At 40.5% G+C, this 11,461-nt stretch overlaps 2 protein-coding genes across 3 annotated transcripts; both read right to left on the bottom strand.

Annotated features, from left to right (window-relative positions):
- Nucleotides 1-200: 200 nt before the first annotated feature.
- On the bottom strand, nt 201-4,863 carry rpusd2 (RNA pseudouridine synthase domain containing 2). Of its 2 annotated transcripts, none has more exons than XM_084044725.1 (4): nt 4,840-4,863; nt 3,370-3,885; nt 2,880-3,176; nt 201-2,664 (listed from the first exon to the last, which is right to left on the bottom strand). In XM_084044725.1, the coding sequence occupies exons 1-4, from the start codon at nt 4,843-4,845 to the stop codon at nt 1,927-1,929; spliced, it is 1,557 nt and encodes a 518-aa protein (XP_083900851.1). In that variant the 5' UTR covers nt 4,846-4,863; the 3' UTR covers nt 201-1,926. The 2 variants fall into 2 exon arrangements, with proteins under 2 accessions (XP_083900851.1, XP_083900850.1); XM_084044724.1 differs by having other exon boundaries at nt 4,471-4,857.
- A 1,000-nt stretch (nt 4,864-5,863) lies between these two features.
- pcmtl (l-isoaspartyl protein carboxyl methyltransferase, like) lies at nt 5,864-11,381 on the bottom strand. Its single transcript, XM_084044292.1, has 9 exons — nt 11,325-11,381; nt 10,502-10,627; nt 9,475-9,579; nt 9,327-9,358; nt 9,123-9,227; nt 8,523-8,643; nt 8,172-8,257; nt 6,914-7,083; nt 5,864-6,651 (listed from the first exon to the last, which is right to left on the bottom strand). The coding sequence occupies exons 2-9, from the start codon at nt 10,617-10,619 to the stop codon at nt 6,639-6,641; spliced, it is 750 nt and encodes a 249-aa protein (XP_083900418.1). The 5' UTR covers nt 10,620-10,627; nt 11,325-11,381; the 3' UTR covers nt 5,864-6,638.
- Nucleotides 11,382-11,461: the final 80 nt, after the last annotated feature.

Raw genomic sequence — 11,461 nt, 5'->3', positions numbered from 1 at the left:
CTTTTTATTACAAATGAAGATCAGAGCATGGATGTTTCCTTATTGCAAGGTCAAATTCAAAGCATGATTCATTTATCCTGACACTTTTAGACAACGGACGAGTGGGTGACATTACTTACATGACCAGAATATGATATAATCATCCGACCTGAACTTAAGGAGAAGAATGCAACACAAATACATACCAGGAAACAAAGTACTGCAGTTACAGATAATAGTTTTACTGTGTGCCTGGAATTCTTACAGCTTCACTAAAGACATGCAGGCACACGCTGATTTGAGTTCAGATATGTTGACGGTGATCACCCACTAGCGTTTTCCATGCTGGAATTGACCCATGTGGATACATACAAGGACTTTGATGAAAACTAAAACATTAAAGATGAAGTGCTGCTTTGGATGTGTGCCTATGTATTACGTGCTGTTAGCAAGGATCAACTGTCATTACATTGAAGTATCAAAAAACAAAAGACAGTTTAACTACTACTGTAGTACTACAGTCATTACAAGCTTAATTTTGTGCTGTGTGTTCATGTCGTCAATGTAGTTTACCAGAGACCTACAGTACAGTTAGCAATGTCTTATTTGAAGTTTCATGGCCCATTGGAACCTATTAACTGTCTTATTGTCAAAAGATAACTCATACAATTTGTTCAAGTGTCAGTGCCAAGAAATACAATGTGTATTTGATGCTAAAAGACACATATCTAATAAAGATAATTATAATGAAGTATTTCTATTATGTGGGCTGGTCCAAACATTGTTGCAGAATTAAGGCTCAGCAGGTGCATATTGTTGACTATAAAACATATCAATGTATGGTCATAGGACTCCCGAACTGTTGAGTTCTGAGGCTCAGTTTTATGCCATCACATGCATGTGACTACTTCAATAGTTAATAATTTGGAGACACACCACATCAAATCACAGTCATGTACAGGAGTGATTCTGAATATCAAATACAATACAGAATCTGTGGGAGAATGCCTTTACCATTCTGCATTATTTCTATGTATGTATGAATCGATACACAATACAATACGTGCAGCATGTGCCAAAATCCTTGCAACAAGTTGTTTCATTTGTTGAAACAATTGTAACTGTGTGTGAGTTGTGTGCAAAGGACATGTCCTTTACAAAAGGAAAAATTACCAAGTCTGTATTTATATTGTATTGATGTATTTATAGTAAATGTGATGTAAGGTATGCAACCCAGAGGTGTTTTGGCTGAGATGGTGGTTCAATAGAAAGACCTTGAACAGTATACTCATGTCAAAATGTGCCTACAAGCAGTGTTATTTTAAGAAGTGTTTCCTTTGACAACTGACTAACATTTCTTGGATGAGCCTTCACTTCAAATCGCTCAATACAATAACCTGCCTTAGAAAGAGATGAATTACATGCATTCATCACAGGCGTTGTATGAAGAGAAAAATGAAAGGTTGCCATCACTTTTATTTACCATTGTTGACTTTGTTGATTTTTCACAATGTTGGAAACTAATAAAGCATTTATTTTTCCTGCAACCATTGTTTCTTTAATTTAAATTTGGATGAAACACTCCAGAGATCATAGGCTGCAATCTAATCATTCGCCAGGAAAACCAATACGAAAATTACATTCATGAATTCTGGTGGACACAAATCAAATCAATTCTCCAACTAAACTAGAATTAGGAAATTTTACAGCGCCAAAAAGCATATTTTCTCACATGATGGTTAAGTTTTGCGATAAACACAGAATCAAAATGCCTTAACTAGACACAAAATGTATAATTATATATATATACATGTATTTAAAAAAAACAAATCTGCCTCAGCCCAGTCCAGGTCTACCCAATCATGATAGTCACATGGTTATGTTTTGTGATAAACGTGGAATCAAAATGCCCTTTGGCAATTAGTACAGTATAAGGGTTAAAAAAAACTAATCTGCCTCAACCCAGTCCTCTTTTGCCCAATCAGGTAAAGGTGTACAATATTCAAAATCTGGCCCCTTGTATCGTAAGGCATGGAGATACATGATGAGATCCTTCTCTGTGGGGTCTGGTCGTACAATCTTACATTCACTACACAGGCCATCTCGGGTTGCTTGAGCTTTTTGCTGACAGGAGTCAGTTGAGTCACTACAGGTGGCTTTCTCATTTGGAGAGTTTTCTCCAGTCTTGTCAGGTTCAGAGGTGTCATGCGACACATACGTTTTCTTGTCTTTCTCATAAGCCACATCCTCAGCACCAGTGCTCCCTTCCTCCTCTACGATACCAATCCCATCATCTGGTAGATCGAGCAGGTGCAGACTTTCCTTGGAGCGGTGTTCCTCCACCAGAGCTTTCAACACCTCTTCATCACTCTTCCCCAATAGGCCACCTTTGCCCCTGGTGGGCCCCCAGGCCGAGGATCCATAGACAGGATCTCTGAGGATGGGGAAGCCCAGATATTGAAGATGGACCCGAATCTGGTGTGTGCGGCCAGTGAGGGGCAGGCAGCGGACCACACTGGTGCATCCGTTGAAGCTGAGCCTCTGGAAGACAGTTCGACAATCCTTGCCCTTGGGGTCGACCCGACAGAGGCCCACCTTGAAGGAGACAACCAGGATGGGTTCCTCGCAGACCAGCTCACCCTCAGGAAACTCCCCTGTCACTCGACAGACATACTCCTTTTCCATCTGTTAAGGAGAGAAGATCTATCAGTACTGAACTCTTTAGGGAAAAACATTATCACATAAGAGACAAGATGAACTTCATATTCAACAGGAAATTAATGACGATTGTCACTCTTAGCTACGTTGGTTAGATATTCTAGATAGATAGCTAGACCTAGGGGGAAATTCTGCCGCCAGAGGTAGCACAGCAGTTGTGCTCCACCCCATACTGAACCTACCTGTCTATCTCTCACCAACTGGTCTAGTTTTTTGGACACTTCTAGTGTCCTGGCAAACAGCAACACCCCGGAAGTGAGCCTGTCCAATCTGTGAACCGTATGGAGTTCGGAGACACCCTGTTCCTTCCCCAGAATGAATATCACAGTGTTGTGGCGAAAACGACCACAGGGGTGGACCGGTATGGAGGCCGGCTTGTTAACCACAAGCACCTCCCCGTCGTCTACCAGAACCTCCAGAGGCCTGCCAACCACAGGCGGTTCATGGCGATGCACTGTATTCCTCATATGGTCATTGTTCTGTAGATGGGAAAATAAGATATAAATCGAATTAATTAAACTCATCACAGTATCACAATCTAAGATTATGCAGAGATACACATTTCAATATATCAACATTTGTGGAAAATGGCTATATTCAAACAATTACATTGCTACCATTAGAATGATGTTGTTGAAAAGGCAAAGGTAGATAAAAGATGATTATACTAACCCTGAGCACAACGGACAGGTCATGTATGGGAGTCTCGTTCAGTCGAATGCGTCCCTCCTTGGCAGCCCTCTGATAATAATCTATAGACTCGGCTCTGAACTCACTCTTGAAGACTTCAAGGAGAGTCTTCCCAATCCAGCGCCCTTTGCAATAGGTTTTAAAGTCAAAGTAATAAGGGTGCACTTTGCGGAGACCGCCCTCAAAGTAGTAGGACGTCTCGTCAAAGTGTCCCTGGCTGAAACCAACGCCCAGGTTCCGTTTCTGGGGAGGGGGGATGTATCTCTCGCCGGGACGGAGCTTCTTACCTCCCCTCCCTCTCCGTCGTTTCCCTCTGCCGCTCGGTTCCGGTTCATCGGTCTCGTCACTTTTGCGTTTAATGGCTCCTGCGGTCGCCTCGTTGACCGCGGTGGCCACGCCCTCCACAGGAGCACTGCTGCTGCTGACATCTGCTGCTGCTGTTCCATCCATGGTTACGACGGCAGAGTCCGTCTGCTCAATTGCAGGCGCTGTTCCGTTCTGTTGTACAGTGGACAAAGTACTCACATTATTTACTTAAGTAAAAGTATCAATACCGCAATGTATACATACTCTGTTACAAGTAAGTAAGTCCGGCATTAAAATTTTACTTGAGTAAAAGTACAAAAGTATTGGCATCAACATATACTTAAAGTACCAAAAGTAAAAGTACTATATGCAGAATGTCCCAATTCACAAGTTATATCATTATGTCTAAAATGTATGAAAATCTTTTGAAAATAGCAAATCTACAAGCTCACGAGTCACAACATCATGACACATTGTGGGCTTGTAGATATGCTATTTTCAAAAGTCAATGTGTGTGTTGGCTCCATTAAGAACCTCTCACTCCGCTATACAGCTCATCTCGGAGCTGTATAGCCTAGATAGATAGGCACACATATAGGGCTGAAGTAGACAGTTAATGTTTTGTAATAATAATCAAAATCCACAAAGTAACTCGTAACTTAAATGTTCAAATAATTTCACTACAAAATAGAGTAAAAAGTACTATATGTCTACGAGGTGTAGTGGGAGACAGAGAGTAGCAGGAAAATTGAAAATAGTCCAGTAAAGTACAAGTACCTCAAAATTGTCCTCAGTACTTGAGGAGTACATGTACTTAGTTACTTTACACCACTGCTGTTGTAGATACCGATATGATGCAATGCGTTGTTGTACTTGCTGCCTTGTTCTTCTTAGGTTGTGAACGATGCGTTTAATATTGTTTTGAAAACGAACACTGTGATTATTGAGCGACAGCTCAGAGTCAAACAGCCGCGTATGTTGTTGTTGGGCAAGTACTGGAGACACACGTTTCTTAAGATGACCTGCTGTGACCAAACCGTACACACAATCTATGCTTTTCACCAGTGTACAGTTATTCAGACTCGGCGTTTGATCCGAAATAATAGGTGAAACAGACGATCTAAAAACTCGTATTAAAACACTCACATGCATTTGTTAGCTCTGTAGAGGGGGTCCTGCTTGCTTCGGCCGCGCCGTGAAATGATGACGTCAATTTGTAGTACTGTAAAATGAGGGTGTCCTACCGAGCGCCTGGTCCTATATACCAACTCTATGGTCAAATTAAATTATATACGGCTCTGTGTGGCACGTTACCTGCGTACGTGTTACCTTACAGAGCAACAGGTGTGTACTGTAAACAATAACCCAGGGGGATGTCGTATTTATATTATTTTTAGTTAGTTACGTGACGTCACGCCACGTGGGAAGGGAGTCGATGTCACTTGAGTGTGTTGGAGGTGCAAATGCAGGCCTGCATTATACTTAGCCATAGTTTTGGCCAGTGGTGGAAAAATTATTACATTTCTTTCGTTAAGTAAAAGTATAAATACTGCAATGTAGAAACACTCTACAAGTCCGGTAATCAAAATTGACTTGAGTAAAAGTACAAAAGTAATTGATTGATTGATTGATTGATTGATTGAATACTTTATTTAGAAGTTTGATGAAAAAAAGCACAGTTCAAATACAAGGTCAACTAAATAGGATTAAAAAGCCCAAGAAAGCCATTGGCTTGTTTCAATTGGGGTCCTTTTGGGCATCATAATGTACTTAAAGTACCAAAAGTAAAGTACTCACTATGCATAATGTCCCGTTTCACAAGGTATCATATGTATAAAAATGTATACAAATCTTTTCAAAATAGCCAAAGTTTAAATAGTGCTGAAATGGTTAATGTATGTTTTGTAATAATAATTCAAATCTACAAAGTAACTAGTAACTAAGGTTTTCAAATAATTGAAGTGGAGTAAAAAGTACAATATTTGCCTCTGAGATGTGGTGGAGTAGAAGTAAAAGTATTGAAATACTCCAGGAAAGTAAAAGTACCTCAAAATTGTACACTTAGTTACTTTTCCACCACTGGTTTTGGCTAGGAACTACAGATACATACATCACTTTATCTGTATTAAGTTGTCTAATAACTTCATGTTGTTAAAGACAATGGCGGACTTGGCCACATAAAACAGACTCACACTTTTTAAGTAATTATATTTTATTAGTTAATCTCCATGTTTCAAAAGTAATGGAAAAAAATATAAGGGGGGAAATGCATCAAATCATCTATTTTTTAAGTGTATCAACATGCTGTCGCATACAAATAGAGTAGCATAAGAACCAGAATGAAACAAAGTGACTCACTCCAGACTATTTCAATTAGTTTGCTATTATTTTAAACGTTCTCACTTCATTAAAAGAACACAGATTTTCAATTAGAAATAATTTGTTGCATCCCCTTGGCTTGTATAGACACTTATTTTGCTGCTGTTTAATTGCAATCATGATGAGCAAATAATTCCTACATGGTTTACACAAAAATCTATCTTATGCGCTAAAACAATATGAAGAGCAAGTGATAAAAAAAACACTGGGGCAATTAATTACAGAAAACAAGCCATGAAAGCAATATTCCCAAAGCAATAAACATTTCTTCCAACCATAATACCCTAAATTACTTTTGTACCCACTGACAACATGTCAGTGGGTACATATTACAATATTGTCCTGACTCACTGGATTCTGGGAATACAGTCATCACTGTTACCCGGCTTCATGTGCTCACTCACTCAATAGCAGAGGAAAGCACATTGATCTTTCATGTTGCTAGGTGACTAGCAGGACAGCTGACTGGCTGCAGGACTGGAGTCTGATGGAACAAATCAGCAGTTCTACGGAACTCAGGAACTGCAGCACCAGCGCCACCTCCTGCAGGGGCAACCACACTGCAGTCAGAGATCACCACTGGGGAGAAAAGGATAGCAAGGATATCATGAGGAAACTTCTCATTTGCACGGGCAATATCCTGTCCTCCAGCTAGTCAAGTAGATGGAGGCTCCAGATGGAGGCAAATAAAAATGGCATGTTTATGATCAAATCACCATAGAAATGCTTTGTCCTTTCATGGAAATAACAAGTGAGAACCTAAATTACATCAAAATCCTTGGATACATTTAAATCCAATTATATTGGTTAAGTAACAACATATTTCTAGTCATCTTTATACCTAGGCCACTGACGTCTCTTGTCAGTTAGGGGCACGTAGACCACTCCCATCAGCGCTTTCCTGAGGAAGGTTCCGTCACTCTGACGGTCGTACTGTTCTAGAACCTGACTGCCACCATCTGGACCCACTGGCAGGACCAAGCGTCCCCCGGGCTTCAGCTGCTCCAAGAGCTTCCAGGACAGAGGTTGAAAGATAACATCAACATAATACCGTTGTCATTTGCATGGAAATTAGTTTTGTATCACATTTCAATGAGGATTCAAAATAGGATTAAGTCCTCTAATGTAGCATATAAAAACGTAACAGGAATAGACAGAGTACCACATAATAAGTAGGATCCACATAGAAACGACATGGCTACAATGCGGATCTGCATGTGACGTCAGTCATCTTAGTGGTGTCTATGACATACCTATAAAATATAACTCCAAATTTGGGCATGGTTTCAGCAAGATAACAGACCCATTGACTTCCATTGTAAAATCTATAAATGCTTGAAATCCCTGCGTGTCCGTCCGTCCGTCCGTGTGTCCCCGCATTCTGTCCCCCGCATAACTCAGGAACCGTCCGACCGAGAACGGTGGTTGTCCAAAACATTATGGGTAAATCCGAAACCCCCATATATGGAATACCATTTATCAAGCATCAATATGACATCAAAGTACTGACATCATAGACTGGCCTGGACTCCATATTTGGGCATGGCTGACACATAACTCCATATACTGTATGGACATAGAAGGGACACAGACAGACAGACAGACAGACAGACAGGTACAACAGGTATCTTGACAACAGGTGCAACAGTTAAAGCACAACCCGAGGGGCATCTTTCCCAACCGGCATCGGCCTAGTTAAAGTGAAATATTATAAATTTGGGTGGAGGTACTTATGTGGCCTACTGGCGATGCGTATACAAAGTCTGCCGCTGATTGGTCAAGCGGTTTGCGAGATTAGCTTCAGACAGCCAGACACACACAACCCTGTCGATAGACGGTTAGCCTCTTGCAGAGCCACAATGTAAAAAGATTAATTATAAATACTGTAAGTATATAATAAAAATAGGGCATTGGAATAAAAACAGCAATCTAGTACAATCAATGTCCAAACGCGCGTGTTTGTGTGTGTGTATAATCATGTAGCACAATAATTCACTTCTCTATTATATATACACATTTATTGAATTATATATTGAAGAACAAAGGTTTTAACTTTTTTACACCATATTGTATTCATTTGAAACCATAATAGTCCTTACAGCCTTAGGGATTGTAGGCGCAGCTGCACCAACATGGATGGCATCATATGGTGCCCCGTCTGGATATCCCAGCCTTCCATCCCCAGCTGTGAACGGATGTATGAATGACATGATGTTACCTCATCCGTCAAATCCAATATGTTTGTTGTCAAGCAACCAACACAGACTGATTCATACTTGGTTGCACATCCCGTGTCACACATTGAAAGAAGCCGATCTACAAGCTCACAATGTGTCTCGCTGCGACACGTTGTGAGCTTGTAGATCGGCGATTTTCAGTGCACGACACTGGCGTGCAACAAAGTATTAAACAGGCTTAAAGGTCATACGTCCCGATGTTACCCAACTCACCCAAAAGTGTGATGCGCCCAGATGAGAGCAGCTGTGGGTCGTCAGCCTGCACATTTCTCACTGAGGTTTGCACCAGCTCGTCGATGTGTTCAATCCCCACCACTTTACCAGTGGGCCCTACCTACGGTCAACAGAACAATCATTACTTTAGATCAGTGATTGTCAAATGTTTTAGATACAATTCTCCATCTCTGGGCCTCCAATCTACACTGGAAAATCCTCAGAGTGAGTTATAATTTGAGAGTGTACAAATCGAACCAAATGGACCCGTAAGAGGTAAGACTCCATTTGGTTCCATTTGTACACTCTCGGAGTTACAGGCTAATAAGGGTCCATTTGGTAACTAAGGATCCTGGTGGGGACCCGCTGGAATCCCCTCAAGGACCACTGGGGGTCCACAGTCTCCACATTGACAACCACTGCCTTAGATTACTTAAGCTTAATTTAGACTCTGGCGCATGACAGTGTTGCTCAGTGAAAATCAGTTATTTAGGTTGAACGACACCACCTCGCAACAAAGTATAAATCTGGCTTTAAATTATCTCATGGAAATATCAGGTCAGAAATAACTTGATTATGATTACAATTGTGGACGTTTACCATTCTTGCAAAGCAGGCAGTGAGATAGCCACTCCCTGAACCCACATCCAACGCTGATGCCCCTTCAGTTAGCTTGTCACTCAGTACCTCCAGAGCATGGGCATGCTGCAAAGGCAACACAAAGAAAAGAGCACTATCAATCCACCACTCATGTCTTGATATGCCTAGATTGAAATTCATGTTATTGCATTCTTTCTTACTCACCATATGTGGAGCACTAATTGTTGCCCTATATCCTTTGATAATAGAAATAAACATAGCATGTCTTAGAATACTTCTATCACTTATACACTACAAGTGAGTAGGCTACTACGGGGTTGCTTAAAAATAAACTGTGACTGCCTTGATATACCTATGGATTGAGGAGAGTCAGCATAAGGGTAGTCTTTAGAATAGATTCCTCTGTCTGTAGCCAGCATGGAGTCAAACACTCTGTCACTGCGGATCACCCCATGGTCTAGAATAGATAGATAGATAGATAGATAGATAGATAGATACTTTATTAATCCCCGGGGGGGAATTCAGATATCCCATAGCTCATACAGGCAAGGTTAGTTAAAAACACATCACAAAAAGAGGGGGGGGGGCACAGGTTAAAACTGAGAGAAGACAAATACAAAAGATATATTATGAATAAGCATAAAAAAGCATTTAAAGAAGGTGTCACTGGGAATAAAAATCATCCTTAAATAGGAGTCAGAGGAAATAAAAGGAGGATTTAACTGGTCTGTCGGAGGAAGACTATTGGTCTCCAGTATAGCATAATGCAGGGGTCTTCAACGCTTTTCAGTCCAAGGACCCCTAAACTGAGAGAAATATGAAGCAGCAACCCCCCACTACATATTGTATAAAATTGTGTTGCAGATTAAACTTTTTCATAGATTTCATATAGCTTCATAGACTTGTTTGACAGCACTGTCAGTGTAGCGTTGTGTTGGATTCATGTTAATATGTATTTTCAGACAGTTAACCACTTAAGTTAAACCCTCAATACTTAGAAAACACTTTTTTCCCTCTACACCAAACCTCTTTGCAGAAAATAGGCAAAGCTCACAACACCTCACAGCGTTGTGAACTTGTAGATATGCTTATTTTTGGCTAATGTTCCCCTCAGAACAGGGATGCTAGGGTTCAGGTAGTTAATGTAGAAAAAAAGTTACTATCACACAAAGATTTGGTGGCCCCCCTGTAGTAACTCTGAGGGCCCCCTAGGGGTCCCCGGACGCCCTGTTGAAGACCCATGGCATAATGCATCCACACACTGGGTTCACATCAGTGTTCTGATATTACATTCATGAGTGCAGAAATGAATGACACCCACCCATGTATACTATAATCTATGAAATACATTATTTTTTCAACAGTTTTTCATTACCTACCCCTAAGCCGGCTGATGAGTTCTGCTTGAGTCTTGCCACTGGATATCCAAGCCATTGTCCGGGATAGCAGCACACCCATAGGGAACGCCACTACAGCCAGACGAAACACTGCTTGCATCTCCCACACTGTAATGAGAATGTATGTGCAAATAAAATAAGAAAAAGCGAAATATGTGACACGCAAAGTCTACATTTGACCTGTTGAGTGACATAGAGGTGATGAATGATGGTCAGTTATAATGATAATGAATTTATTTAGTATATAGCACATTTCGAGACATAGTCACAAAGTGCTCTACAGAGCAGGGTAGAAGGAACAATATGATCAGCATAAAGATATTTATAAACTACAACAACAGATCAGTGAATAAAACACACAGTTGGCACAAACATGTAAAATAGACCCATACAGATTTTATCAATGAGAAAAAGTGGCAAGTTATAGTTGGTTAGTCATATATAAATCATATATATATATATATATATATATATATATATATATATATAATATGTCAGGAATTGTAGGGACATCATGTCACAGGGCTCAGATTTGTGTTTACCTCATGTCAATGCAAAGAAAAACAACTTCCCCAAATAGCTATGAAAGAATTCTCAGTTATATCAAAATAGAATTTGACCGAAGAGATTATGCAGACTTCAGGTCCAGTGATGTTCTGCATAGACAGCTAAAGTTAGCAATATCACAACGATAACAAGTAACAACAGTCAAAAACGGTAGACAGTGGCTGGTCCTAAATCAATCAATAGTCACAAAATACTAAATGAAACAAAAGACACCTTCCCCTGGTTAGTATTTATTTACCTTTGGTATGAAGAGCACCATCGATGTCCCAGGCAGGGATTAACGTCTTCCTGGTCCTTGCACAGGACCGTCAAATCTGACCAATAAGAAGGGGGTTCTGCAACAGATACCAGCATAGCGCCAATCAGATCGCAGAA

The sequence above is a fragment of the Gymnoscopelus microlampas genome (assembly GCF_963454915.1).
Source record: "Gymnoscopelus microlampas genome assembly, chromosome: 20".
Lineage (NCBI taxonomy): Eukaryota > Metazoa > Chordata > Actinopteri > Myctophiformes > Myctophidae > Gymnoscopelus > Gymnoscopelus microlampas.
The sequence above is the reverse complement of the archived record's forward strand: the minus strand, read 5'-3'. Positions and strand labels throughout refer to the sequence as shown.